At 41.5% G+C, this 24,923-nt stretch overlaps 1 protein-coding gene and 2 long non-coding RNA genes across 3 annotated transcripts in view; 2 read left to right on the top strand and 1 right to left on the bottom strand.

The window, feature by feature from the left end:
• The window catches only part of LOC103479442 (potassium/sodium hyperpolarization-activated cyclic nucleotide-gated channel 2), a 38,389-nt gene extending 23,350 nt beyond the window's left edge, over positions 1-15,039 (top strand). Inside the window, exons 5-8 of the mRNA XM_008433859.3 lie at positions 6,323-6,469; positions 6,695-6,935; positions 7,025-7,189; positions 7,676-15,039. Of these exons, the coding sequence (XP_008432081.1) occupies positions 6,323-6,469; positions 6,695-6,935; positions 7,025-7,189; positions 7,676-8,628 (1,506 nt within the window). The 3' untranslated portion in view covers positions 8,629-15,039. The remainder of the gene's footprint in view (positions 1-6,322; positions 6,470-6,694; positions 6,936-7,024; positions 7,190-7,675) is intronic.
• LOC103479441 (uncharacterized) lies at positions 144-1,401 on the bottom strand. The gene is made up of 2 exons (XR_535949.2): positions 1,313-1,401; positions 144-1,126 (listed from the first exon to the last, which is right to left on the bottom strand). It is a non-coding gene; the product is annotated as an uncharacterized LOC103479441 (long non-coding RNA).
• LOC145547980 (uncharacterized) lies at positions 1,133-1,884 on the top strand. Its single transcript, XR_014084248.1, has 2 exons — positions 1,133-1,659; positions 1,755-1,884. It is a non-coding gene; the product is annotated as an uncharacterized LOC145547980 (long non-coding RNA).
• Positions 15,040-24,923: the final 9,884 nt, after the last annotated feature.

The following is a 24,923-nucleotide window of genomic DNA, read 5'->3' as shown; positions in this document are numbered from 1 at the left end:
CGAATCGCATTGTCCACAGTGAGACGTTTATCTCATTTTTCAATTCAGTTTGATTAAGTGACGCTTGTTGTCTCAAGGCACTTCACAAAAAAGTAAACTGATTCCAATCAAACAGACTCAAAGTAAAGTAAACGCATTCCAGCTGATTGTGGTTAACAATCGAGTTTAGTTTATTATTCAAATTAGTTAAAAAAAAGCCATCTCTAAGGAAATCTGTCTGATTGCACCGAGTCTCTAACCTGCAGAGCTCACTTCTCCTGAGTGGAAACGTAGCATCAGAAGGAAATTGTTGACTTTGCAGTAAACCCTCATGCCGAGCAAGCATGAGGTGACAGTGGAAAGAAAAACTCTCCGTCGACAGGATGATTCCTCCAGCAGAGCCCGACTCAGTGTGAACAGATGAGCAGCCAAACTCTGAACCAGATTACAAGTCTGTAGGAGGAAAGAGCTCACGTCCAGTCAGTCGCAGCAAATGATCAGAAAGTGGCTCCACAGAGAGAGACGAGGTTTAAAGAAAGGATCATGTTCATTATCTGTGAGGAGAAAGCTCAGTTTTTTTTGGCAGCTGTGATTCATATCCCCTCCAGAAACAACCATGTGAAGCCTCTACAAAGAGCAAATGAATGAATGTTAATGAAAAAATGATTAAATATCTTTCAATAATTAATTAATTGCATAGTCATTTTAAAGTACCGGGTAATTAAGTATGAATAATTAATTATGACTTCAGTATTTTTCAGTTGTTGAGTCAAAATATACTATCAGAGAAGCCCACAAAAACTCAAAACTGAAAAAAAACAAAAAACAAACATTGCATCTGTGAAGACATGAAGTACTGCTTTTCTTCTGGGATATAATAATTTGATTTAGAAGGCTTTAAAAAATGCTGTGCTATTTGATTTAATCAACACACAAATTACACAAAAGGATTAAAACTGAATTCAGTCCTGAGGGAAAGTTCCCCACAAGTCGTCCACGTTGCATTTCCCTCTAAGACCTTCTGCTGCTGGTTGACTTGCACCTCGGATCATGTGTGTGTGCCAACCTGATTTTTCTCTTGCTCGTTTCTTTAAAGCAGTGTTAGGATTGGCTGCACCCCCGGCAGAAAAGTCCAGGGAGATCAGTGCTGATGTGAGAAAACAGATGGTAGAGTGACTTCAGACAGAAATGTCTCTTCTGGAGTCATTTCTAAGCAACCAAAAACTCAAAGATGACCAGTTTAAAAACAAACAAAAACAAAAAAAACTGCATGAAAACAACTTTTTACAAGTGTGGCCATTTTATCTGGGTCTGGAAAGAGACTGAAGCTCACCATCAGGTCAGAGGAAACTGGTTCACATGATTGGAAACAGGAGTCCAACAGCACTGGTTTCCTGCAAACTGGAGTGACTGGAGCACCGGTGTGGCTCAGCACCGAAACTCTGGCTGGTGACAAATCCTTTCTGAGAGACGTCCCAGCGTTTGCGCCAGTTTGATCTTTTCTTTCTCTGATGAAAACCGAGTCGCGTTGTAACTCCACAGGTCCATCTGTTGCACTGATAAGCCCCATCTAAAAGGTCTAACACTGAATCGGCTCTCTGTGGATGTTAAAGATCAGATGTTGGGAGGCCGAGCTCAGTCAGCAAAAACAGAGGAACAGACGGACGTCGGAGCGCTTCTGTAAGGATCTGCAGGATGTTTTTTGTTCCCTCGGCACCTTAAACAACAGCCTCTTCTTTTTTTCTCCTCCGTGTGCTCGTCATTGATCCCTCTAGTTACCCAGAAGCAGGCTGACGGTGCAGATAGCGGCCGACGAAAACCGCCTTTTCCGGTGCATTGGATCATATTCACATCACTGCTAAAAGGAAGAAGAAGAAAAATAAATAAATAAAAGCGGCTCATGAACCGACTCTTATCAGGCGGCATCTTCTGGTCCCTTTGAATGCACGTCGGGATTTTAAGCGTTTTCTAAGAAGCTCCATTTCATTTAATGAGACTTTTGTTCTGTGTGAGGCCTCACTCACAGTGTGCTGCCGCTGCTGCCTCTGTGCGCATCTCCGAATTAAAGGCAGACAAGACGAGCGCTGACTTGCGGCTTATCTGATCCTCCTGTCTTTCTTTCGGTGAATGTGCTTCATATTGTAATGAGCCGGTTACAATATGACTGTTCGGGGGTAAACCTAAATTAGAATAGTACGATTCGTGTAATGAAAGAGAGGAGAGTAAAAACAGATGGCCTAATTGGGTTAATGGGGATAATACTTGAGAGGAGGAAAATGCGCAATTCAGTAGGATTTGTCCATGAATGTTTCCTGTGAATGTCCCAAATAGTAAATCAGACTGAGAAAAACCGTGGCAAAAATGAAGCAGCAAATGCACATTGTGCTATTAACAATGCTGCTCGGAGCTTTGGGCTCAAAGAAAAGTCAAGTCACCAGTGTGTCACTATCTGCCGCAGTTCGTTTTTTTTAATCTGCCTCATTAGTCCAGAATTAGCTGAGTCAGCAGCTGCAGAATCAGCTGTGCGGTCGGTCGGTCGGTCTACCTGTTTTGATATTTCCCCACAATGACAGGCTCACCCAGAGACACACTTTTCCTTACAATCAGCGCTCGTATTTACTGCAGGGCTTCAGCGTTCGCGTCAGCATGTCGGGTAGTTGTGACACGGGGTCGTTTCTGCAGGCTGATATCCATCTGCAGATATCAGGATGCGGAGTCACTCATGCAGGTGAGAGTTTGTGTCGGGCAACTCAAACACGCTCTGCTGTGTGAAGAAGACGTTTTCCTCACACAGAGGCTTAGTTTAAGGCTGTGAACCACAGGGGGATGTTTAATGCTTGTTTTTAGGAGTCTCTCTTTGACGTCATCAGTAAAAAGGCTTTTTTTAATAACATGGTGATATATATTTTCCCCCTCATACCAAGCAAACCAATCTGCATAACGTGGTTTTCCGGTTTTATATGTGTGAAGTTGGTTTTATTATTGGTCTTTTTAATCCATCTGAATGGAAAAATAAGGACTATGAATTCATTTTTTCCCTCTATGCAAGTATAATCTGCTGCTTGATCAAATAGTAGCATTTTCTTTAATTACAGTAGCTTACAGTATTGATTTTTGTCATGTTTTTGTGTTACATCGACTTGTTGCATTTTATTAAGATTTTATGTGACAAAGAAAATGTAGTCTGCAATTGTGAACTGAAAAGAAAAGGAAATGTGGATTTTAATCATATTTACTCGCAAATATCTGAAAAGTGTGGCTCAGCCCACCACTACTCTGCCATTGTGAAGCACTGTGGAAATCATCAAGTAAATATTGAAATAGAGCAACTTGGATGGCTGTGTCTGCTCTATTGTGTTCCTGTCATGATCTGAGGGAATATGGAAGGTGAAGGTTTTCATTATCCTGAGCAGAGAGGAGCTGAAACGTTCAGTCTGTGTACACATATATTCAGCAGAGCACAGCTCAAATGTTTATTTGTCAATTGTTCTTTCTTTTAGAAGCGGAGAGGCAAGGCCGCCTGTTTCTGATAATAAACAGTTTCCTCTACAGGAGTTTAGACGTTGCTCTCAAGGACTCGGAGCTCCTTGTTTTGCTTGGGGCCTCTGGCAGGACATAATAGTCGTCTGCAGAAGAAACGAGCCTAAGACCTTGCATTTATAGGCGAACCTATCCAAGGTGACGTCAGAGGACGCTGAAACCTTCAGGTTGTGCGTTAGGAACTCCGCAATAGGCGGCGTATTAACAGTGTTTTCCTTTGTCCCTGAAAGTTGTGAGTGCTCCCAGTGTCTCCCAGGCTGTTAACTTCTCTAAATTTTTGGACAGCTTTATAGCTTCTGGGTTGAGCTGTGGTCTTGTGAGGCTTTACGTTTGAGCTGTGCTGAAGTGTACACAGTCTGACAGCAAAGTACAAGGAGAAATCTCCACCAGCAGCTAACTGTTCTGTCACTCTCCCCTCTGCAGTTTTGGCTCCTGGTTTATTTTATTTATTTTTTCTCATTTTGTCAGCCACTTCTCTTGGATTGTCATTAGCATAGTCCAACAATAGAAGCTGATTGTTTGTGCTTCTGCCATGCTGAACACCTTGTGTTGATCTAGCAGTGAAGCTGGCTCTTTTTAAAGGTTAGGAGTGTATTTTTCTTCACTGCGTACATTAATGCACTAGGAGTTTGTAAAGGACTTCAGCGGGAGTGAGGCACGTGTTCATATAAAAGCTGGATGCAGTGATTTGACTCACGAGGCGTCTCAGTGACGAGATTGCATGTTTCTGCAAAGTGTCCCTGTTATGATCAGATGTTGTAAGTCTCCAGGCAAGGATAGTCCTGAAAACACACATGACATACTTGTCCCTGAGAGTAATGTTTAGAGACAAACGTGCACTACCGGGACTGCGAAATGTATTGCACTGACAAAGTCTCCTAGTAACAATTAGGCCTGTTCTACCACTAGAGCACAAACACTAACAAGATCAGTTTCAGTAGCAGAGGAGGTTTTTATTTTGCCTTCCACCTAAAGCACCACCTGCAGTCTGCTGGGTTTGGCAGCAGTTTGCAGTGGCCTCTCAGTAAACAAGCAGGAAAGCCTCACACATTAATGTTCATACTGATGGCTCCCAACGCAGAGCAAAACCAAACAATGTTAAGCTTCTTCGGTTCCCGCAAATCTCATTTAAAAACGTTTAACAGTAAGACTCATTCAGATCTCATGAAATACACGATTAACACAATTTACAAGTGGAGAACAAGTCTTTTAAAAATAAATTATTTGACATTTGACATCTTATAAGGGATAAGGTTTTCACCACTATTTTTTATTTATTTAAAATAAATTATTAAAATTATTAAAATCATATATAAGGTGGCTTGAATTATTTTCTATTCAGTATTAGAGATCACTGAGTTTCTACCATATAAACAGGGAATGTGAAAGGTGAAGATTTCATTGCCCTGAGCAGCAAAGTTTTGAAGCCGTTATTCTGCGTCCACATCTTTTCAACAGAAATGTTTGTTTGCCAAATGTTCTTGGTTAGAAGCAAAGGTATAGGCTGTCTGTTTCTGACAATAAACAATTTGCCCTGGAGGAGTTTATGTGTTGCTCTTGAGGACTCTGAGCTTGTAAAACTGTCTGAGCAATCGGACTCGTTTTGCTTGGGGCATCTGGCAGGATGTACAGTGTATTCTGCTGCAGAAAGGAACTGTGCATGTTTGGTTTGTGCTGTTACAGTGAGATAAACTCATTGAAGCAGACGTCATAGGACGGTTCTTGATACATTTAGAGTGTGTTCATTGTTGTATTAATAATAACTTCAAAAGCTCTTGGCAGGCATGTCTGGGCCTTCTGCCTTCTTGTGACTGAGGGCATGATTAAATGAAAAACAAAAATAAGCAGATTATGTTTTTTCACTTTTTTATTCTGGGGGTCCAGTTGGACTCTGAATATCATGATGGCCAAAATGATTCATCGCTGATACATGCAGTTCTGTTTATTTTTTTTGTAAGCTTAATGTTTAAACTACCATCAGGTTTGAGGCTCAATAATAGTCAAATTTGCTCAACACCACATATATGTTGGACCCATTAGCTAGAAGTGCCAGTGTTTCTGTTTGCATTGTGTTTGCCTTTTTTTTTTGTATTTTGGTCCGCTCTGTAAGCCTCTGAACTAAGTTGAACTATCAAATACAATCTTGTTTTTCTGATTAACAATACTTGACTTTTCTTATTAAGACCTAGAGATTTAATTAAGGTGACTTCTCTTTGTTAGAATCTATTCATCTCTACATTATTCAGAGACAGAATCAACTTAATGTTTTTTTCTTACTTTGCTTCTCGCTGTCATGCCTGCATACCTTTACTTAGACCAGCTGCCTGTTTGGGGCCAGGCTCCCTGAGGATGGCAACAGAACTGGACTTCCAAACACAAGTCAGCACAATTACAAGATTAGAGCATAATCTCTCAGTTTACGTAGTTGGGTTTAAGGTGAGTCGGAAAGGCATTTGTCCAAGTTTGGGTTGTCCTTAAACCAAGGTTGTTCTTTGTGGGTGAATACTCTTTGCTTCTTTAACTGTGTGCAAATCAATTTGTCGCTTCCTTTGGTCTTTTTCTAGGACGGTATACTTTATCATTCCATTTACCCTTGGACAGAAATAAGTAAATTAAACCATGGCGCACTGAAAAACAATGCAAGAGAGGCCGTGTGCGTGCAACATCTCCGTCCTCGCTAATGTGCAGCCTCTATTGCGTATTATGTTCTTTAATACTGTGGCTGAAAGGGTAGCAATAAAAACTGTTCTTACGCAGTGCATTAACAGCACATCATGTCTGTGTTTCCCACTCTCTCTCTTAGTACAAACAAGTGGAGCAGTACATGTCCTTCCACAAGCTGCCTGCCGACTTCCGACAGAAAATCCATGACTATTATGAGCACAGGTACCAGGGCAAGATGTTTGACGAGGAAAGCATCCTGGGGGAACTCAGTGAACCTCTCAGAGAGGTAAGATCTATCAACTTGGCCTAATTTCCATAAATAAGCTCAGAGTTTTGATTTTTCATCTGTTAGTTAAACTGAAGTTGATGGTTTCATTCGTAGAGCAGACTTTGTTTTAGCTAAATGTGTGTTTGTCTAGCTTACAGCGCTCCTCCTGTGACAGGTTTTATGCAGAAAGACGACACACTCTGTATATATGTTTGTGCTTGATTGCGCCTTATTTCTCTTTAGGAAATAGTGAACTTCAACTGCCGAAAACTGGTGGCGTCCATGCCGCTGTTTGCCAACGCCGAGCCAAACTTTGTTACAGCAATGCTGACTAAGCTACGTTTTGAGGTGTTCCAACCTCAAGACTATATTATAAGAGAGGGCACCATTGGCAAAAAAATGTACTTCATCCAGCACGGCGTATGCAGTGTCATCACCAAAGGCACACTTGCTATGAAGCTGTCTGATGGCTCTTATTTTGGAGGTGGGATGTCGTCGTTGTCCTGGATTTGATGCTTTTCCTAGGTGCCGCTGCTCTTACATTTATTCTCAAGCTCTGCCTTGCTGTTTCAGAGATTTGCTTATTGACGAGGGGTCGACGAACAGCCAGCGTGCGAGCAGAGACGTACTGTCGGCTCTACTCATTGTCTGTTGACAACTTCAACGAGGTTTTAGAAGAGTATCCGATGATGAGAAGAGCCTTCGAAACCGTCGCCATTGATCGTCTAGATCGTATAGGTACAACAAATATCCAAAGATTTACATCAAAGCATCACTGGGATGATTATGCAAGGATCTGGTAAAGATTCATCTTGGCTAGGCTGAGGGTTAAACCAAGGCAGAAAATATGTTGTCCTAGCTCTAATGCTGTCACCATTAACAAATTATTGCATATAAACTTGATTTACAGAAATCTAATGTTTTCAGGCAGTAAATGTAGATGGGGCAGTAAAATTATATGCTTTGTTCTCTGAAAATGACACAGGACACTGTAACAATATATGAAGGTACAAAGTGACTCCATTACTTCCCCTAGGGCTTATTTGAACAGAGGATGTACCTGGTGTGAAGGACATCACATCCTGTATCAAGCTACTGTTTTCTCTTTGCAAATTCTAATTTGCTTGTTTTTATGCATTGTTCAGCTTTTTTATTCCTTCTGTACTGTCCTTGCTTTTTATATTCTCTAAAGTTTTTTTTTTTTTTTTTTGCTCCTTCCTGCAGGTAAAAAGAACTCTATCCTGATGCACAAGGTTCAGCATGATCTCAACTCTGGCGTTTTCAATAACAGGGAGAACGAAATGATCCAGGAAATCGTCAAATATGACCGTGAGATGGTGAAACTGGTGGATCTGCAGCGGCCAAGGGCCATGTCTATGACTCCCTCTATAGGTGGGATCTTTGCCCCACCGGGTCAGCCTCAGTCTGGCTCTGCAATTGCCACCCTCCAGCAAGCTGTGGCCATGAGCTTTTGCCCTCAAATGGCCAGCCCCTTGGTGGGCCCGGGGACTTTGCAGTCCCCGCGCATGGTGCGACGGTTCCAGGTGATGCAGAACTTGTCCAGTCCGATCTCAATGTCTCCTCTTCAGTCTCAACCTCCCCAAACACTCGGAGGGGCATTTGGATCTGCTATTTCTAGCCCCCCGGTCCAAAGCCCGCTCACAGCCACAGGACGGACTTTTCAGTACATGGCGAGTGTGGGACCGTCGGGGTCCCAGTTGTCCCTTGTCCAGCACCATGCACCCAGCCCCACACAGACCACCCAGCAGAGGCCCGCCTCACACAAAAGCACCCACTCTCTCCATATGGGTAGTTTGAGCCAGGACACCCGGGCCTTGTCTGCATCTCAGCCTTCACTCCCCCAGGAAGGAACACCACAGGCTTCCTCTGCAGCCCCCAGCCCCCCGCCCTCCACCCGCACTTCCAACTCCTCCATTGGCCCCCAACAACCTCCCCACCACAACTTACCCGGACCGTCGGGCGTGGGGAGACCGGCTGGAGCCCAGCAGAGGGTGGCCTTTGCCTCCACTCCTCCTCCAGGCGGACCTACTGGGATGGGGGCAGTAGCAGCAGCTGCTGGGCCGGGACCTCCAGACTCCGGAGTTCCCAAGAAAGATTCGATTGTCAGCCTTCCGGAGCTAGACTCTGCCAGATCCCGGCTGTCTTCCAACTTGTGACCCTAGTGGAGTTCAGTAGAGAGGCCTTTTTTTTTGTAGGAGAATCAGTGCGGTTAAGGTCAGTCCAGCTGATCATTCAGCTTGCTAAATGACCAATCAGCTACTGCCAGCGCCACCAGTCTTTCAGCCTGGGTGCACTGTGTGCTGGTGTCAGCAGGAAGAAAGGAGCTGCTCGAAGTATTGAAGTACTTTGACTACGGGGAGTCAAATACGATTATATTAGTATATAAAATTAAGGTTGAACTGGTCTGGTCCGCTGTGCCAGCACCTTTAGTCTTAGTATCACCCCTTTCACTCTGCTTCCAAACACCTACTGCATATCGCTGACTTTACTGTAAAGATATGACGAAAAGTATGATTAATGTACCAATTACATACTGTGTAGAATCCATGCAATGCAATCTAGCAGGAGCTGGACTTAAAAATGAAAATCAGGGACTTGAGGTCAAATGACAATGACATTTTAAACGTTCAAAAGTGTTTTAAATGTACTTTTTTTTTCTCTCTCTGTATAAGCTGTCGTAGCAAAAGAACACACATCTTCATATCGTTCAAACTAGTAGTGGAGTTAGTGTTTTAGACCGCTGGTCGATCTTACATCAACGTGTAAATAGTCGATGAAAAAAGTAAGGAAGGACATTATATTCATTGTATCTACCCAAAAACCAAAGTTGAGCTTGAACACCAAGTCTGGTTGTGTCTGTATCAACTAAAAAAGAAACATCGAAGAAAATGCCATTTATTTAACTGCCTTGATTCAACGTTAGAAGCCATATATTTGGTTTGTGTGTATGCATATATGTGAGCGTTGCTGTGCGCGCGCGCGCGCGTGTGTGTGTGTGTGTCAGAGAGTTTTTGTTGATACGTTTTGGTTCCATTTTCAGAGAAGGGACTCATGCACTCTACGACGCATCGTCAAGTATGACTGGTTGGAAATGCTGACGGTGGCACTGCCCTGTTTTCATGAATCATCCGGAAAGAGGTCAGCTGTTTGCTCAACATACTGATTGTAACCCTAAAGGCAAGGATGGTTTAATAATCTGAGCTTTACTGAAAGGAAACATTTGTGAACAACCCATACTGTATACTTGCTTGTTTCTGTCTAGGTTCATCGATTAACACATGCAATATAATTCTGCAATACTCTACCCCGCCTATATATATAAATATATATATAAATATGAATATCTATACTTATGCTGTACAGGAAAGTGGACTTGTTTCTTTATGTATTTTTTTGTTTGTTTTTTATTATGTGAAATTTTAAAGAATCCAGCAGCTATTGTGGCTTCACTTGAGGTATTGTAATCCAGTGACCATGTTGTTACCTTAACCAAAAATGTGTGAGGGAATGAAAGGGTATGTTGCTGTGTTATTTTTGTGCTAGAAGAAGAAGAAGAAGAAAAACACTAGACTAACTGCTTACAACTGGTTTAAAGACACAGGATGAATCCACGTTTGAGCTCAGCAAGTCAGATCCTCAAAAATGTCACCTGAAAGGCATTTTCAAGTGTTTAAATTGATAGTTTGGCCAACATGGGGTTCGGACGCCTCAGTTGGGAAAAAAAAAAAAAAATCACCTAAAACTTCGGTGAATGTCTCCACTTTTAGGTGCACATAAATCATTTGGTTCGAAGTGCGAGAGTGGGTCGAGGCTTTGGTTATTTTTATTTGAAACATTCTGATCCCGTTGAATCTAAAAACTCCTTCTCCTGCTGAATGTATGCCATATGAGGAGGACGACAGCTAATCAGTTTTAAACTGCCATGTAAATAAAGGGACAGAGGATTTTATGATGCAAGGGGGGACTGGGCATTGCTGTATGAGTTGCTGAGTGTCTGTGTGATCTTTTTTTATAGTCTATTGATGCTTATTTGGGTTGAAGATTGCTGTATTTACCATTTATACTACAACCCAATACCCCCGAATCTGAATATTACAGAAAAGTTAAAAAAAACAAAAAACAATGTACTGAAAAGCGACACGAATCAGAGCGTGCTGTAAACCACTTTGAACCTCTCTGTCCAAAGTGAGAAGTGAGGACGTCCACTCAAGCACCTTGTGTTGCACTACAACCTTGTAATCAAAAAGAAAAAAAAAGAAAAAAAAAAATTCAATGTTCTGTTTTCTCAAAACTGTCGTCGCACTTCTTCTGGACCCGATATGTGGTTAAACTGTAAAGACGAGTAAAAGGGAAGTCAACTGGGGCAGCTGGTTCATTGTGTTAAGCATGGTGGCCAAACTTTTTCAGCTCTGAACATCGATTTGGAGCCTCACTGTAAAATCACTGGACATTTCACTCAGGTTTGCTACCTTCTCACAGCGACGTATTGACTGCCACAATGTGGCTTTCCATTGATTTATGTAGACGTGTCTATTCCCATATTTTGAGCTCGTTTACTTAATCGTCTTGAGTAATTCGAATTGGCACAAAAAAAAATAAATAAATGAAGTAGAGCCTATGATTGTTGAGTGCTTGATCTCTCGTTGTGAGACCTTAAAAACTGGTGACTGTCTTTGTCCCAGGGCTTCGCTGTGTGGCTTGTGAACCTTTGGTCATTTTTATACAGCTGGAACTAAAATTCAAAGGTGATTAAAATGTTTATTTATTTTAGTGATTCAAATTAAAAACTGAAATATTTTAAGCACGTATGTATTTCTGTTTGTTTTGATGATTATGGCTGTCCATGTACTGCACTTTATGAGCACTCAATATTTGACTTTTGCATGAATTACTGCGTCAGTGCAACACAACAAGGAAGTGTTCGCCACGAGGTTCTGCTGAGATGTCAAGGAAGCCCAAGATTAGTTTAACTGCGGCCTTCAGGTTGTCTTCATTGTTGAGTCTTGAGTCTTTCACCTCCCTCTTGAAAACACTGACAGGTCAGATAAGCTTTTTGGTCTGTATAACTCAGTGACACCGTGGACGTTGTTAGTGTGGGTTTTCATGTTAGAAAGTTAAATCAGTATTTCTGTAAAGCTTGTCACGTGAAGTTTCCTGGTGTAAGGCTGCACTGATTTTTAGTCACAGTGGAAATTGTTCCCAAAATCACCACTTAACTGTGGAAACCTCAGCCTGGACTGTGGTTAGTTTGGATTATGTGTCTCTCCACTTATCCTCCATATCCTGGGATCTTTATTTTTATTTTCTCCCATCTTGAAAAACGTATTGTGGGCCACTTGGCAATCGTCCAGTCCTTTTTCTCCTTAGTCAGGATAAAACATCTTTGACATCTCTGGTTCAGGACTGGCTTTAAACAAATAATGCAACGTCTGTCCTAGATAGATGTGTGTGGTGGCTCTTAAAGCACTGAAATGGATGCATAAATGTCCCCATTGGGGATGAATGGAGCATCGATCATCATCATTATGATGATCACTGAGTCCAGACCCAGTCCACGACTTGTTGAAACTCCCCAGAATCTTGAATGAAGTATTTTTTTCTTCTGAATAATTTCATTCTCATCTCTGTTGCTGTGCACCTTTTATTTTTTTAACAACTGTCAGATGCTCATTAATATGAATTAATATGCTTGAATATTATGCTATAAACAGCCAGCTTCTTTTTTTGTGGTGTGTTCTCCTTGTGGAGGGTGTTAGAGCTTTCTGACTTATGGGTCTTGTGTCAAATAACTTTCTGAGTTGTAAGCCATAATCAACAAAATTAATGGAAACAAAAGTTTGAATCTATAATGCGAGTTTAACTTTTTTAAGCTGAATTACTGAAGTAAATCTACGTTTCAAAAAATTTCTAACTAGCTGAGGCACTCTTGCAATAAAACAAGCAAAATTCAATTTTCTGTTTCAGAAAAAAAGTAAATAAACTTCTTTTAGTCTTTCCTGAGTCACAGTTCCGCCTCCCCAACCTTTCAGTGATACATTGATTCATGAATTGTTTTCTCTTTTTTTTTGTTAATTTCCTGTGGGAAAAGTGAACACCAAAACACCAACACCATTCTGAATGAAATCTGTCTGAGTTGTGTTTTTCCTGTGCGCTTCAGTACTGTTCTGTCTTGATTAATTGGTCCTTCTCTTGAGTTCCTTTTTTTTTGCTAATACCAGAGTTTGCCCTGTTAAGCTGCTATCAAGACTGTGCAGATCTCTGAATGAGTCCACAGTCGGCGAGAGCAAGATGAATGGAGAATTAAAGAGCTAATGTTTCAGGCAATATCAGGCACCGTCTCTGTTTCATTGCATCTACATGTACCAGTGTGTAATTCCCTCCCACTCAAAGGAGACACTCTGATCGGCACCGCTCCGTTTGAACCGTCAGCCACAGGCCTGATACAGCCCCGGCCAAGCGCACACTGCCAGTTTATCTGTTTTTGTGTTTGTCTCACGGGTCGCTCAGTGTGTCGGCTTCAAGCTGCCATTGAGACGCGTTTGTGCTGCACTAGCCTGATGGCAGGCCGGTTCAAAGTGTGATTGTGTTTAGTAATTATTCTTCTGGACTTTGCTGTGAAGTGGGAACGAATTCCTTCAAGCGCGTTTGGCACTGACTGACAGTGATTGAGAATCTCAAAGTTTCAAGCCTCTCACTCTTGCTGTTCCAGATGTTGAGGGTACTGAATGCCTTGGTGTTGATTTGTTAGCAAATCAGGGTCTTATGTTTGTCTGCTCTCGCTGAGTTATCAGTCAGTTTTATTTGGTTGTAGATTTATGATTTATATTTGCAATGTGCCCTCTGCACTTGGACTGTATATACCTTGTGCCTAGTACATCTAGTTTCCACATAGTCTCCTTTGTGGTATGTATGTGCCTGTAAAAATGCAAATATGTGTTTTTTTTTTCCAACTTGCAATATATGTACAAACCATTAGATGACTAGTATTGCTAAATTACAATGACAATGTCAGTATATATAATTTTCCCTGATAGGGGAAACACAAAATTGCACATTTTACGTTGGGTTGAACCTTCCAACACCATGCGCGCTGTACTCGGTACGTTCATGTTCTGTACATATGGTATACGCAGAGATGTGGGGCGCCTTCTCGGGTTTTCGCCACAAACTGGTGTTTAAGCATCATTTTTACAAAGAGAGGGTGAGCTCTGGCTAGCTCCTGGTGGATATCAGCAGTCTAGACATTAACTTAGGAAAGCTGCTTGAGCCAAAAACAGCAGAAGTTAACTAGCAAAACTGTGGAAATGCTTGCACAAAATCAAAATACATAGTATACAAAATGATTTTTAAAAAAAACAAGGCTGTTCATATGCTGGATTATCGTCAGCCTGTGCTGGTGCACAGCTTTTCACACTGATGCTGGTTGTACACTGATCTGGTGTTTGGCCACTAAAGGGAAAAATAATTCTGTCCAAGACTGAATCCAAATCTTGAGAACACAGTAAGTCTTAAACATGACTCCCAGATGAGTTAGCTGACAGATAAAAGCAGAGTGCATGCTCGTATTTTTCTCATTTAAGCAGAGTTCTGTGTGTGATTGTTGTGGGACCTTCAAATCTAGAAACTGTTGTGTACCAACTACTGTACAATGATTTTATTTAGTCTTACGGTTTAACTTTTGTGTCGTAGCTACTGTAGCCTGCTTAACTTACCTAAGCCTTCTCTCTGCTTCAGGACTCTGTGTGCTTGAGTTTGTGTGTGTGTGTGTGTGTGTTCCTGTGCCTTTCCTTCTATAATGTTGGTCCCACTTGAGAATATGATGCCATTTAGGGGGCTGAAACCCACACAAAGCTGAGAGATGCCAGCACAAATAAAATAATAATAATGATAATAATAAAAAAAAAAACACCAATAAAAGGTCACAACCACAGTTGTTTTCAAACTACTAAACAATATTGAAATGCTTTCTAGAATTGACTCTAGCACATCCTAGACTTACTGTAGTAGCATTCCACAGCCTGCACGAACGGCTCAGTGTGGGCATCCAGACACACTTTACCAGCACCATGAAGATGACAGCACAGATCTCTGAATCACGCCTCCTCTCTCGATGAAAACCAGTCTGCAAACATCTCAGGCTGTGCTCGGCTTCTGCTCGTACAAAAACAGGCTTAGGTATTACTCAACTTCAACACTGTCTTAAGTTGATGTTTATATTCCAGTGACAACTCAGCTCCCACCCCCAGCCACAGTGCTTACCAAATTGGTCTAAAATGATGGTGGTGGTGGTGGTGGGGAAAATGGGGCTGGTTTGGGGGATCTTTGTCGTCGTCTTGTTTCTCCAGACTGGGATACGCAGCCGGTGGCTGGGGTGAGGGGCTGATTTGCTCCTGTGTCCAAAAGGCTGTCTTGTCCACCACCTTTGTTGGTCAACAACACAGAGCCACACCCTGGTTTATCTCAATAAGCTGGTCTGTCAGTCAGTGGCAATGTTGTTTCAGCATCCATAAACAGACATAAAATACCTTGTTGTGCAATAAAAAAAATTGAGCGCATTGGCATACTTATCCCTGTGTGTTGACCTTTTTTTGTCAGCCTGTATTTGTTGGTATTTTGAGTAATCAGTAGTTTTAGCATGTGAGTGTTGGACATTTAACTAATGCCTCGTTTTCATTGAGTGGGTATGGCATGGGTTAATGCAGTTTGGTATGCTGTTATGTCCGTTTCTTTTGTTGAAGCGGGAACAAAATCGCACCGCATCATTCCCGGATACCCTGGACGATGAGCCTGAACCGCACTGACCCGTGCCACTCAGTGGAAACAGGGTAATGGAGAGCCTTGCAAAAGTATTGATGCATCATTTCCACATTTTCTTGCAGCAGAACCACCAAATGCACTGTTTGTTTATTTCAATTTTATATGATGGCTCAACACCCTGGATAAAGCTGTGAAATGAAAGGAAAATGAAACCAATCAAAACCTGAAAGGTTTGGAATGCATTTTTACTCAGCCCATGATATATATATACTGCTCAAAAAAATAAAGGGAACACTTAAGTGTTCACTTAAGTGCTTAAGGGTTCCCTTTATTTTTTTGAGCAGCATCTATATATATATATATATATATATATATATATATATATATATATATATATATATATATATATCTCCATCCATCCATTTTCTTAACACCCTTGTCCCTTAGTGGGGTCGGGAGGGTTGCTGGGGTTGCTGGTGCCCATCTCCAGCTAACGTTCCAGGCGAGAGGCGGGGTACACCCTGGACAAGTCGTCAGTCTGTTGCAGGGCATATATATATATATATTTTTTTAAATTTATTTTATTTTTTTTATTATATATAAATAAAATGTGTGTGTGTAACCTTAAGAGGTCATCTAAATTCAGAGTCCACCTGTGTATAATTTAATCTGAATATAAATACAGTTGTTCTGTGAAGGTCTCAGAGGTTTCTTGGATAACCTTAGTCAGCAAATAGTAACATTAAGACAAAGGAAAACATCAGGCAAGTCAGGGATAAAGAGAAAGCAAAGAGAGAGTCTTAACTAGGGGAGCTGCCAAGAGTAGCATGGTACGGCTGGTAGAGCTGCAGAAATTCACAGGTGGTAGGTGGTAGAAACTGTGGAAAGTACATCTATTAGTTGTTTAGTCTCAAAACCAGGCCATTAAGGAGAATTAGCAAAATGAATGCCATTGTTTAAAGGAAGCCAGATGAAGTTGTGTCTGCAGTTTGCCACAAGCTATTTAGATAACACAGCAAAAAACTTTACTGTTTTGTCTCACACAGCGAGGAATTTCCAGTGCAACGGCAGCAAAGTGACTGTTAATCAAAGCATGAAGTTTCACACAAAGATAAAAATAGAAACTATACAAAAGCAGAACTGCAGCATGTACTGTACAGCAAGGGCATAATTACAACATAAAATACTGTTCAAACATTAAAAATGTAGCTCTGGTCAGATCTGGTCTCTTAAACCGAATTTCCCAGGCTGACTGCAGAATACTACGCGGCCCGGAAAACACTTCACATCATCTTGACGTACAGCCAGGTGCAACTGAACAGTTGGAGCATTGATGTGAGGTAATAAATGTCCACACCTAAATACAGCTGAGGATCCACGGTCCATTCGTCCACCCACCGTCTTTACCAGCTTGTTCTTGTTGGGTTGCGGACGGGCTGGGGTTTATTTCCGGGGGTCAACTTGCGACTTGTACGGAGTAAACCCCGGACCTGTCGACACTCCGTCACAAGGCATCACAGAGACATGCAGGACAAACAGCCACACACACTCTCATACCAAACCTAACAGTTTGTTTCTGGAGTGAGGGAGGAAGTTGGAGTACATGGAGAACCCATGCAGAAAGACCCAGGTCGGGATTTGAACCCAGGATCATCTTGCTGCCAGGCAACACTGCTGCTCAACTTGTCTGATGAAGCTTGACATGCAGCTTAAATGAGCTTGAGGTGTTTTACAACCCTTAAGAACTGGAGTGAGATGTTGTGCAAAGTATTAGCTAGTGGAGGAGCGAGTATGATGCAACACTTTTCACAAATTTATTTAGAAAGAACATGAATTATTTCCTCCCACTTCACAATGACCCTTTTTTTGTGTTGGTTTATACATCAAACATGTGAACACACACTCACTCCTCCTAGCTGGCCAGCCGCTACACCCTCCTTGTACCCCACATCAGATGAGATCTTTTTCTCTGTTGCTCTGCAGACAGGGGCTCTGCTGCATCCCTGATGAGATGTCTGAGCACAGACTAACAGCTTTCCGTTTTGTGCTCATGTGCACGTCAACTCACAGCACCGCCCAGGAGTACGCAAGCGACATTTCTTGTTTGTCCCTAAGTGGGGGTTTGCATGCACATGGAAAGTCCTAGTTCTGGTATTAGTCTGAAACGGAGAGGGTACGTGAACTGGTTGTGTTTGTGCACGCATCAGAGATGAGGGCAGCCCAAGGACAAAGTCCGGAGCAGCCTGGGAGCAACACCCGCCCATTTGCTCTCTGTCTGCATCCGTTCCTCTAAACGTGCACGCACACATGTGCACGCGTGCACACAAGGTGAGAAATACTAAAACACATATACACACAGCTGTCTGGATCCTCACTGATTAAGTATGGTGCACTGAGATAGAAAGATTAAAATTACATGCAAGGTGAGGTTTTGACACTGAGCTTTTACACCGTTTGTGTTGCCTCCTCAGATCTACACACAGCTTTGTACAAATGTGGGTGAGGCCATCCGCAGTGCGTGTCCGTAGTTTTACCTTGACGTGACATAATGTCCTCTTTCCACAGCTCTATTGCCACACACATGCACCCACACACACACACATTCTCTCTTTCATTGTAATTCAATGAGGAAGCGAGCAATGTACTGATAGTGGCTGCAGGCGGATACTACACTGGGTTGTGTTGTGTAGCTATACGAGTCTGAGCATATAGTTTCATCCTTTATATAAGGCCAAGGATTGTCCTCTACCTCGATTTCTCTGCAGTGCTGGTCCTCTACTTTGTCCCTGGCTGTCCTACTTCAATTAATCATATCAGCATCAAGTGCGCTACCTCCCAGTCTGTGTTCCTCCAGAGGGCAATTTGCTTATTTAGCTCCTTACCGGTATCCTCGTCCCTTTGCATCCATCTCCTTATGCTTTACCCGTGCTGTCCGACACACTTACTCCTCATCAGCTTCTCGGCCTTCTATTCTGGTCCCAAGTAACAAAATCTGCTGTTTCAGCTTTAGAGACTCTACCAGGTGCAGATTATTATCCATTTCCCAGCGTAAAACGTTTGAGTTTTTCACGTCTGTAATTCATGGATATGCAGGCTGACATATAAAGTCCAAAGGGAAGGTGGAGGGACAGCGATGTGGCTTAGTTGTTTGTACCAGCAAGAATATTGCAAATCTATGCTCTGCAGAGTCTTTCTTTGTTGAATAGGTATGGGCCAGTGTAAAATGATGATGTCCTTGAGCAAAAATGCTACAATTTTGTTGTATTACAGTGTTTGGAATATAAACATCGGTGATTACTTTGAAATATGACAATCAAATAAGAATTAAATGTTGCACCAACAAAATTGCAAGTAATGGATCAAGGATTCCTATCCAAAACTTTTCATGAAATTTGGTTTGAAACTCACTGACTAAACTTTTATGTCAGCCACAGCAGCAGAAAAAGTAAGGTGATTTGTGTTTGTTCAATGACACCATATTGTCGGAAAGCTACTTTATTTCTGTCTAATTGGGGCCACATCAGTAAGAAAAATTCACGTAGGAGTTGAGCAGCAGAGGTAAGTACTGTATGTGGGTTGTAGCCATAAAAATGTACCAAATCCTTAGAAAGAGAGATTGGAAATGCTGCAGTTTATTAATTTAAACAGAGCTTCAGTAGTTTGACTCGTCCATTTAGCAGTCGATTTGTTGAAGCAGGTGTGATGGTGTCTTCATCTTCAACTACAGTCCACAGAGGTCAAGATGTTTGCTTGTTCGCTCACTCACATGACAGTAGTCTTTCTTGAATCTTCAAAACATGACAGATCAGTCATTGAGGACAAGGTGGGATGTCTTCCACAGCACTGAAAACTGCTTCTTGATTAGGCTGAAGAGATGCTGCAGAACTCCTCAATCCTTCAAGGCTCTGGGGCACACGCCATCCGGACCAGCAGACCTTCTCAGGTCTCTCTAGCCATCTCTTCACCTGACTTCTGACAAACATGAGAGACAAGCTGAGCACCCACTTCTCCTGATTTGACTGAGGTCAGTGACCTGTGACTGAGGTGGATGATGAAGCAGCTGAGGAGTGACAAAGTTACCAATTGACAAAGGATTGGGGGGGAGAGAAGAAGATGTTGAGTTTGTTCCTTGACTTTATTCATACTCCTCAGATATTCCTGGTCTCTCTCTCTCTTCAAACTTTGTTTCTTGTTTCAGTGGTGATCCAGGGTTTGTTACTGGGGAGGTAACCCAACTTTTCTGGTTGGGATGTTGTTGTCCTGAATGTCTCATTGAGTGACTAAAGTGGGACTCAACCATGCAGTGCTAATAACACTGATAAAATGCAGTGCGTTATTTTACTTGCTGCTGAGCTTGGAAGCAAATAAGTGGGGTTGAAATTGATTTGTTTAATTTGGCATCAGTATCAGAACTGAAGTTCTTAAATGGCTTAAATCAGTGCTTGAGGCATTTTAAATAGGACACATAATAACTGTAATTTGGTTCTCATTTGCACACAATAACTCTTCATCAGGACATGTGAAAATGTGCTGAAAGCTAGCCGTTCAAAACTGAAAAGAATGCAGAAATTTTAACCTCGCACGCCCCATCGTTTCCGCTGCTCCGGCCACGTCTTTCTGCTCCAGGAATCATCTGGGGAACGCGGCTCAGTTCTGAATACCAGGATTAGCATTTGGTCCAAGCTCTGTCCATGAATGAGTCAGCGAGCGTGACGGCAAATAGATACAGAAAATCATCTTACAGCCGCAGGCAGCCTCTGTCACATCACAGTTTGCCGGACAGTGGGCCGGGGAGGAAGTGAGAAGTGCACCGATCTGAAATGATCAAGAGAAAGGCACACAGCCAAAGACAGGGGGCAAGGGTTGCACAGTCCCTTACAAGCTGTGTCAATTAGATTAAAAAAAAGATGATGAATTTATGCAAATAGTTGCTGAAGCAGTTACTAGTGTTCTTATTTGAACATCTTATGACAGACAGTAATGGATTAGTCAACTACTGTTTTCTGTAAAACATTTAAATCTAAACTGGATTCTCCTCATACATGTGACATGTTTAAGACTTTATTTTAGAATGAAAATGAACATTTTTCTTTAAGCTTATTCTGTCAGATAGCAAGTATTTCCCAGCAGCTCCTATCATGTGCTGCACATTTGCTTACAACATCAAATTATGCAACGGTCATATGCCTCTCGGCTACAAGAAGGAAGAGGAGGGCATTAACTAACAAGAGCTCAGCTGCTACATGTATACACTGTTTTATGTAAATTTTTTTTACATAACCTTTTATGTAAACAATCAAGCTACTTAAAAGTAGCTTTCGGAGAAAATAAATCTCTTTCATAATTGGTTTAAAAGTCAAGTCCTCCTTTAACGTTTAGATGCGTCTCTATTCAACTCACTTGGGTCAAATAAGCACCTCATTTCCAATTCCTGCATAGGCTTCATTTTATTTGCTTACGTTTAACTTAAACAAATAAACACAACATAAGTCAAACCAGACTATAGGAACCTTCTCTGCTCTTGTTCTTGAGATTTAATTTGGTCACCTATGTTAATTTATACCTACTTTATTTACTTCTTCTTGCAGTAACAACCTCCACACCGAATAGAGTTGTCACAAACAACAACATCAACAACAACAACAAAAAAAAAACTGCTTACTTTCCTATTTTTAGATAACCATGTCATAACTAGTCATACTAAAACTTGGCTGATTACCAATTACTTTCTCGGAGCGTGTCTAATAATGAACAAGGACACATCAGAAAAAGAATGAGGCGAAACGGCGTCTGTCAGCCGAGCCCTCTGGCTAAGTATCTGTGCTGAGCAGCGCTCGCTGTGACCTGCTAAACACCTGCCATTACAGGTGACCCAGAAAACATCCGCTTTGTCCAAAAGAGTGAGGAGATTTACCCAGGATGAGACAAAACCGTGGCAGCCTTTGAGATATTAGTGATATTCTAGAAACACTAGCAACAGGAAGTGCGATAGAGGGATCAAGGAGAAAACCTCGAGGCAGATAATATTACCCTTTTTCTCTCACCAAGCACTTTGTTTCGTTAACAAAACATTTAATCTCCTCAAGTCTGCAGTCTCTTTCAGCTGTGATTGTTTTGCAGCAGGAAGCAGAAGCCCCCACACTGTAATTTTTCTCCATCATCCACTTCCAGTGATAATATTTTCTCCGGGCTGCCAACTGGAGTGATGAGAGCCAGGACAATGCTTTGCTTCTGAATCATCTCATCTGTTCTGCTCTGTCAAGGTCTGCACTCAGTGACACTGTGGCTATTCATCCGAGCAGACACGCTCACACATTCGCACATTGTCATGCGCTCGCAGTGAAGGACAAAAATATCCACCATCCCGTCTCAAAGCTCTCATTAACTAATCAGCGTAAAGTTTCCACCCAATCTCTCCGTGGCAGCATGTCATTGCATACAATTTAGTTGTTCGAAGTGAAGGTACCCTGTGGTGTTTTACAAGATTTTTTTACAAGTTACTGTTTGGTTTTTATGTGAACTCTGGTTTCAGGTAAATTTTGACAACTTTTTAAGCACTTTGATTTTTGACGGATCTGTGGAAATGGCTTCCAGGTGGGTTTTGTGTGTGTGTGTGTGTGTGTGTGTGTGTGTGTGTGTGTGTGTGTGTGTGTGTGTGTGTGTGTGTGTGTGTGTGTGTGTGCGTGTGTGTGTGTGTGTGTGTGTGTGTGTGTGTGTGTGTGTGTGTGTGTGCGTGTGTGTGTGTGTGTTCATTTTTGGTTCCAGATCCTACCACCCATTTGAAAAAATAAAAAATAAAAAAATAATAATAATCTTTGGTGCTGATCTTAAGCAAAAATCTGTTGGTCAGCTAAACAAGTTGCAATTGAGTAAAAATAATTACTTAAACAAAAATGTTCCTCTTAAAAGATTCAAAGTCAATTGGTTTAATGTCATCGTTGAAGTTCGGATTATTTGGTGCAGCTTTCTCAAACAGTAGATTAAAATGGATTAAAACTTTTTTCACAGAAGTCAGAGGCAAAACAACCTTCTGTTTAAGTCTACAGCATAGATATTATGAGTCAGATTTGTGTCTTAATTTTGTTTAATCTTTTCTGCTGTTTTCTAGCCCAGACGTCCTCAGTCGCCCTCATCTTGTCTCTGGATTGCCATGTCACCTCCCGTTTCCTCTGTCTCATTTAATCCTCACTTCCACTTGGCCAGTTTCTCTCCTTCCAATTTTAAGGCTCCTTGATTTTAGCTGCTCAGCTCCAGATCCGTAGCCGATATACTGTTGTTTTCCCTCAACAGTCTTTTGTTTGTTTGGTGATTTGTTCTTGGATTTACTGCTTTGGCGGCGTCCTTTTGTTGGTGCATCTGCTCTCTCAAGTTCTGAGAGATTTTTATTTTTTTTTAAAGAATCCTGTTGATGTCTGTTTATGCTTTGTGAATTAATTGTGTTTGTAATATGGAGAAGGATTTGCATGTCATGGTTTTTCACTCTGTGTGAAGAACCAGCACAGATTTACTAAATTAGAGGAAAGCGACAGAAATAAAACAAAAAAAACAAAAAAAACATGACCGTTTCGTTTGCCATAAATCTTTAAGTGAAAATTGCAACTGTGGTTGTGTAGATGCTTCTGCTCTCGTTGCTGAGCATTAGCAAATGTAACTGGTTTGTTCTGCTCTGTCACTGTGATTATGTGACCATAATCACAATCGCATATCCTGCTGTGGGGTCTTGCATTTTGAATTCGGGACTCTTTGCTGAAACATAATTTCTGGTAGTGACTTTAAATGGCCTTAGACAAGATTGATGTCTGTGTGCTGAGGCATCTTAAGCAGGGCGCTGTTTCCGGGTGAGGGAGAGAACAGCAGTGACAGCCTAATTGTCAGGAGGATAGAGGAAGGCCTTTCAGCATCCATCATCTTCACACAGAGCACCCTTGGGTCCAACCAGCACCCTCGTCTCTCCATCTCCTCTCGGAGCAAACAGACCTTGTAAAAGTCCCGCTCAAACAAACAAATACAATAAACACACCCAAGGTTCTGCGCTCGGCTCCAGTGAGGCAGCGCTGCGCCCTCCGCCATGCGGTCGTTCACTCATGCGTATGTCTTCATTTATTTCAAGAAGGCCGAACAGATGTAGTCTCTCCATAAACAGCATCCCATACTCGTAGCTTTAAACGTGTGAGCCCGCTGCCACAGGTTACCACAGCTTTTAAGGATCTGGAACACTTTACTTAACCCAGCCTGTTTTATTTTCTGTAGATCCATAATCACACTACTTACATTCCCTTGCAAAAACATTCATTCTTAGAATAATTTTTAGTAGATTGGTGGTTGTGCTGCACTCTTTCCCTTTTCGGATGACAGAGTGAGATGTGGTTTGTGAGACATCCAGAACTTGGGAGTTTTGTATTTTTGCCTTAAACCTCTGCACAGCTTTATCTCAGAATGGACGGGAGTTCTGTTTTTCGGTTTGTAGTTGAGCTCCTGAAAATAAATCTCATCAGTTATTTTTACCATTCCTTTGAACTTCTGTTTGAATTGAAACAGATTGTATCTTAGAAACTGGATTGATAATTTTAAGCTATATTTTGATAATCATCAGACAGAAATTCAGATATTTTCAAATTCGTAGGGAACAGAAGTGTTATCATCGCAGTTAAAAGAAAAACAAAAAAACTGCATCTGCACACTGACGAGAGATGGATGGAAAGATACAAGGATAGCAGTAAGAAGCTAAATAAAAAATTTGCCCACAGGAAGTAAACAGCCAGCAGGGATCGTTCACTTGAAGCTCATATGATTAATGAACTCAAGACAGAGAGAGACAACGGAGCAGTCCAGTACAAAGCATTGCATTTGTGTTTTTGGGTTGTTTTTTTTTACCTCTCACCAGATTCGACAACTGAAAGGAAATTGCTCACTTGCCCAAACACAGGCATTAATTGCCTGAGGCAAGTAGGGGCTAGTAAATTCAGATCATGATCTTTTTTTGGTCCTCAGTAATAATCTTGGCAGTTTTAGAACAAAGGCTGTAAAATTGTTTTATTGTCTGAGCTCTGCAGGTTTTGTTCACTGCTTCCAGTGACCATGTGCATTTAGATCTCAGATGTGCTTATAGCGCCACAAAAGCACAACTACTGACCTGCTGTGTTGGGTATTCAACAGATCTAATACTCTTAAAACAAATGTCTCAAATCAACACATGATGTGTTACATTTTAGCACATTTTAGCTCAGGCACAACACATATGTTGTGTTTGTCATTTTAACAGAACAATTTTGTCTGTCAAATCAGCACAAATGTGTGCCAAAATGTGTTATTTTGACATAAACGTACATATAAAATGTGTTTTAATAGGTAAGATGAACTTAAAATTGACATTTCAGTTGAGGATATAAGAGACACTTTTATTAAAATTAAGCACTTGCATTCATAAATCTGGGGCAGCTACTTCATGGCTCAAATATTTTAAAAGAAATACGAATCACCAAGTCAAGCTTTTTAAGGATATTTAGTGTCACACCTTTTTAATAGTCCAATACCACCTTTGTAATAAAATATTTTTGTAACATTCAGGGAACATTTCTGAGAACCATGACAATAAATTTAATAAATAAGATCATCAACGCCCCTTCCAACATTTATCTGTGTTTCAATTGTACTCAAATGGCAGCGTGTGCATAAGTAATCAACCTGATCCATG

This window comes from Poecilia reticulata, chromosome 17 (genome assembly GCF_904066995.2).
Source record: "Poecilia reticulata chromosome 17, P_reticulata-male-v2, whole genome shotgun sequence".
Classification (NCBI taxonomy): Eukaryota; Metazoa; Chordata; class Actinopteri; order Cyprinodontiformes; family Poeciliidae; genus Poecilia; species Poecilia reticulata.
The sequence above is the reverse complement of the archived record's forward strand: the minus strand, read 5'-3'. Positions and strand labels throughout refer to the sequence as shown.